A 5,565-nucleotide genomic window follows, 5' to 3' on the forward strand; every position below is an offset into this window, starting at 1 on the left:
AGCACACTTCGCTTTTCAGACCGATGAGCTTTGCAAAAATCGACGCGTTTCAGAAAGTCAGGGCATAGAGGAGAAACAATAATGTACAGTATGTGGAAAATAATGTTTTTTGAACCTTAAACCGCATAAACACATTTCATTACACCAAATACACAAAATAATGTTATTTTTAGCAACATCATATGACCCCTTTAAAAAGCAATTTGCTTTATACAATTACAGCAAAATCAGAGTACAGGCAGTTTTAGCTTGAAATGAAAAAGAACATAATCAATCATTATGAATTACAAAATTATAATAGCCTATTTGAAAAGTTTTGTTAGCTGATGCTAACTGGCTTGCTAACTGATGCTAACTTGAGGTAATTGTTTTATATATAAAGTCCAAATATTTGTATTGAACCAACTAATACATTTGATGGAAAAACAAAGGATTTGACGTTCAGAATAAAGTAGCTACAGCAAGTAAGCCGTGCTCCCTGGGGGCGTTTTACCCCACAGACTATGTTTGAAAAAAAAATTGTCATTCTGAAAATATAAATTATATTTCTCTTAAATAACACACGCTCCCTATCTACAGGCCCTACTGTTCTCATATCATATATAACTGTGATGTTCTACAACAGGGGTTCTCAAACCTGTCCTGGAGTACCCCCAGCCCTGCACATTTTGTATGTCTCCCTCATCTATCACACCTGATTCAACTCATCAGCTCATTAGTGGAGACTGCAAGACCTGAAGTGGGTGTGTCAGATATAGGGAGACATACAAAACGTGCAGTGCTGGGGGTACTTCATTGACAGGTTTGAGAACCCCTGTTCTACAAAACAACAGGCTTTAAAACACTTTTTTTCTTACTGCTGAAAATGTGATCGTTTACTGTGAAATCCGTTTTCTCTCAGATACATCACCAGTGTACGCTTCATGGTGAATACTTCTACATCACTCTTGTCAACGTAATGTTACAAAAATAATTTATCTTGACTCTATCTTGTGATTATTTTGGGGAAAACAGTAGGGGTGCATTTTACCCCACTATACCCTATCATGCACAAAAAATTTGATATATTTTTTTTTTAATTATTATATAGACAACTGATTTATGCCATGTTAAATTATATAAATAAATGACAACTGCAGTTATGCCTTCATTTCCTCCTGCCAAAACAAAAAAAAGTGCACTTAGTGCACTTCCAGGGAAACATCAGTGTCAGTGAAGATCTTGAAAAAAACATGTGGAAAACAAAGAAAAATCAAGGTAAGCAGAATATTTTCCTATCAAATATTTTCCAATGGAATTGAAAAAATGTAATATCACAATTTTAATCAATATTTTGTTGCATAACAAACATCAACACAAGTTTACTCTTTTTTTCTTATTCATGTTCTTGTGTGTAGGCCTACTTGTGCCAGATTTTTGGGTTTCTTGCCCTGTGAAGGAGTAAATGTGGGCTACACATCAGCTGTATAGGAAACCGGGACTAGACGAATGTCTCGCCAAGATCAAATAACTAACATTTATTAATTCGGCAGATGATTTTATGCAAAACAACTTACACGGAATAGTACAACACAAGCATTTACTCATTCAAATAAAGTTTGTTCATCTTCTCGTGTCCCAAACTGAGACCAATAAGTTAACCTGATGTTCACAACTCACTTTATTATTCAAAAGTACAGGACACATATTTGAAATTTCAAAGGTAAGGCAATTAAATCGTTAACTTCGTTATTATTTATTAGTAATTCTCGGTGTATAATACCGCCCCCCTGTGGCTTTAAATATTAAATAAATGAAACGGTGGAAAAAACCCTCACTCACATGTGGTTACAATGGACTTTCTCATGGCACTTTGTGAACAATGTAAAGCGTAGGTATGAGACAAATCAAAATACTGTACGATACAATCCAGATTTACATTTCACATCAATCTCTAAGTCATACAGTGAGTGTGACAGGTATGAAAGTGTGACATGCTTGTACGCGAAGCAAAAAGAAACCCATATTACCTCATAATCAGGCCTGACTGGGTCAAGCTGTGTTATGATTGTTTTCAAGTCAATATATACTGATTGTAAACATAATACTTAACATAAGCTGATATTATGACTCTGCAAGACACTCAAATATACATAAAGAACTTTAAAAAAACAACACTACAGACACAAGCTCACGGCCCGAGCACATTTGCGTGGCATATAATGTAATTCAATACTAATATATTTTATACTGTGTGTAGATAGAGGCTGTAACCATTAGAGAAGAAACCCGGAAACCACATTACACAAACCTGGAATAAGCAGACACACCTGGGTACTGTACACACCTGGATTAATACAGTTTATAAAGCAGAAACGTATTACTCTGATGCACCTCAGCAGTATTTGGCTGTATATTCCTGACTATAAAGCGAACAGGGGTCTGGGGAATCAGACACATCAAAAAGCACGTTTCATTCACACGCGTATTTGTGTAGGAATAGCTGTCGTCTGGAGATGGAGACGTGGAGCTGGTCACATGAGGCCGCCGCAGCAGTTGGACTTCTGCTTCTGTGACTCGATGTAATCATGGATCTTGAACTTGGGCTCGTGGGGCTGCTGGATGTTTCTGTGCTTGAGTTCTCTGTGTGGAAATAAAAGAGAAAACATATTCATCAGTTTCAGTGTAATAAATAGAAAGAGAAGTTCAAGGCAAACTTTGAATGATGGTTTGACAAAGCCTTAAAAAACCTTGATGCTCTTAGGTTTGAATAAACTTGTGAAAACAAACTACGCTTAATTGTACTGTATAGAGTGTATTAAAAGATAGACACTTATGACTGTTTATTACTGTTTAATAGTGACGTGTGTAAAATTCACTAAATGTTTATATTAAAAAAATCCTCAAACCTTGCTATGGCTTGGAAAGCGAGTTCCACATTGACACCGGTCTTGGCACTGGTCTCCATGAAAGGGACTCCATATTCCTTCAATAAAGGAAAAGCAGAGTATTGCAGTTAAATAACCTGCGATGTTTACTGATCATTTGTAATAGCAGGTACATGGACATGTTAAATTAATTTACACTCATACCTTAGCCAGCTTCTCCCCTTCTTCATGTGTGATCACCCTCTCAGCGGCCATGTCTGACTGTACGAACACAATTACACATTAATATAAAACAGCAATGCATTTGTGTTTTTGGAGGACATTGTCTTAACTAAAGCGAAACTACCCTCAAATACAGTACATGTCCTGCTCTATTTAATTAACCAATAAGAGTGAGAATAGAGGTCCAGTGGATGAGGCACTATCTTTTATCAGCTGTTGTGATTTTATTAAACATTCGGAGTTAAGCCTGATATATGGCAGTCTAAAAAATCTTTTTTTATATATATTTTTTAAATGGAACAATTTATTAAACGTTTAGACAAAAAAAAGTTTGCAAATGTGTTTCATGTTTTATATCATATTTGATACATTTTACAACTCATATAGTATGTTATAGGAGAATATGGTGCTCATATCATGCTAAAAATCTAATCTCATCAGAGGCCCAAACTGAGCAGAAGTACACAATTCGGTGCAGCAAGAAAAATGCGATTCTGACAGCTTGTAATGTAAATCAATGAGATCTTTATAACGTGGAATGCTGGCCTAGTTTACTTTCACTGTAAATGCATTACTGTAAACACTAGGGGAAGAGCTGAAATATTCTCTGTGGTAACTGCATAATGACACAAATGCTGATAAAGCTCATTCCAATAAAACCTACTGCATCATATTTGATATGCAAATACCTAAGTGCTCTAAATTAACCATTTTTAAAGTATAAGTACAATGTAAAAACATCTACACAATAAGTGCACTGTACCAAAAGATTAATTTAAGTGCAAGTACATAGTAGTTAAGGCCACCTAATATAAAGTGGGACCGAGTTTTTTTTTTCTCTTCGAGTTTGAGCACCATATTTTCACTATATCATACCATATGAGCAGTCAAACCCTGATGTAACAAATATGATTTTATTTTTCGTTACACTTTATTTTAGGATGTCCTTGTTACAGTGTAATTATACATTTAAGTACTAAGTTATATTGATTAACTACATGTACTTACTATATGGTTATGGTTAGGATTAGGGTTTGGCTTAGGGTTACTTGCATGTAATTATGCATAATTCATTGTTATTATAATATTAAGTACATGTAATGTGTAACAAGGAGGCTTTCTGGCTCCATTAGCTCCTTTAGGGGGCGCTATCTAATCCAGTGCAAAATCAGTTAGAGCAGTTACACCAGAACACACCCTAACCACACATCAAGAGATAAAAGACGACCAAAGGTGGTAAAAATGCTTGCGTCTAAAATGAATTACTGCCTGAAATGACACACTGACACACAAAAGGTAGAGAAGCATAAAGGAGATATTTAAAAAAAAATTCTTTGTAGCTCTCTGTGTGTGTGTGTGTGTGTGTGTCTCTGCATGTACATTAAAACATTATTTGCACCTTTCAAGAGGGGCTGCTTATTTCTGTTCACTTCTTTCAGGAAGTCCCACTTACCTTGTTGCCAAGCAACATGATGACCACATCCTTCTGTGCATACTCATAGATTTCAGTCAGCCAGGCCTGCGTAGAGATAGACATGCAAAAAAAAAAAAATTACTTTGAAGGACAAGAAATGCATCTGCAGTAGAAATGCATGTCATTTCACAACGCAGTGTTTAAAGTTCATTGCAGTGATCTCCCACAGAGACTCAAACTGAATGAAATGCTCTACTGAGAAACCGTTTCTACACTATGATATATATGGTATATATTCATATTTGCCTATTTAAATCCAGATGGCGACACACACACACATATACATATATATATATATATATATATATATGATAGATTCTATTTACACTATTTCAAAGTAGCAGGATTTTCTGCTATTTATACTACTTATTGCAAATAGTGGCAATTATCTGCACCTCAGTATTGTAGTACATTATAAAACAGTATGCAATAATAACGTATTGAGTGTAAACTATAATTTTAATCTCATAAACAATAAAGCCCTCCCTAACCTACTCGATACTTTTCTTTTCGATTATTTCCTTCATTTTTATTGAAAAAAAATGCCTTTCTGATGTGATATGAGATTTCAAAAGGGAGGAAAAAAGTTTGACAAAAGGCGGATTCGAACTTGGGTCGATTGCGTCAAAAAGACTATGACATGCACTTTACCATCTACACCACTGGAGGTGTTGTTTGACAATTGTCTTTTGTAATGTCTAGCCAATCACACGTTGGTGGGCGGAGCTATAGTGTAAATAGCCTCCGAGATATAGATATTTATATACACATTTAAACACACACATTTACATATATACAGTATCTCACAGAAGTGAGTACACCCCTCACATTTTTGTATATATTTTATTATATCTTTTCACGTGACAACACTGAAGAAATGACACTTTGCTGCAATGTAAAGTAGTGAGTGTACAGCTTGTATAACAGTGTAAATTTGCTGTCCCCTCAAAATAACTCAACACACAGCCATTAATGTCTAAACCACTGGCCACAAAAGTGAGT

The 5,565-nt window shown here is 35.3% G+C and overlaps 1 protein-coding gene across 1 annotated transcript in view; it reads right to left on the minus strand.

The window, feature by feature from the left end:
• Positions 1-1,368: 1,368 nt before the first annotated feature.
• LOC107743032 (ras-related protein Rab-37) overlaps positions 1,369-5,565 on the minus strand; it is a 13,561-nt gene continuing 9,364 nt past the window's right edge. The window contains exons 6-9 of the mRNA XM_016556142.1: positions 4,543-4,608; positions 3,072-3,128; positions 2,889-2,965; positions 1,369-2,622 (exon numbers count right to left, since the gene is read on the minus strand). Of these exons, the coding sequence (XP_016411628.1) occupies positions 2,514-2,622; positions 2,889-2,965; positions 3,072-3,128; positions 4,543-4,608 (309 nt within the window). The 3' untranslated portion in view covers positions 1,369-2,513. The remainder of the gene's footprint in view (positions 2,623-2,888; positions 2,966-3,071; positions 3,129-4,542; positions 4,609-5,565) is intronic.

Source organism: Sinocyclocheilus rhinocerous, unplaced genomic scaffold (assembly GCF_001515625.1).
Source record: "Sinocyclocheilus rhinocerous isolate Xijiao unplaced genomic scaffold, SAMN03320098_v1.1 scaffold647, whole genome shotgun sequence".
NCBI classification, from domain to species: Eukaryota; Metazoa; Chordata; class Actinopteri; order Cypriniformes; family Cyprinidae; genus Sinocyclocheilus; species Sinocyclocheilus rhinocerous.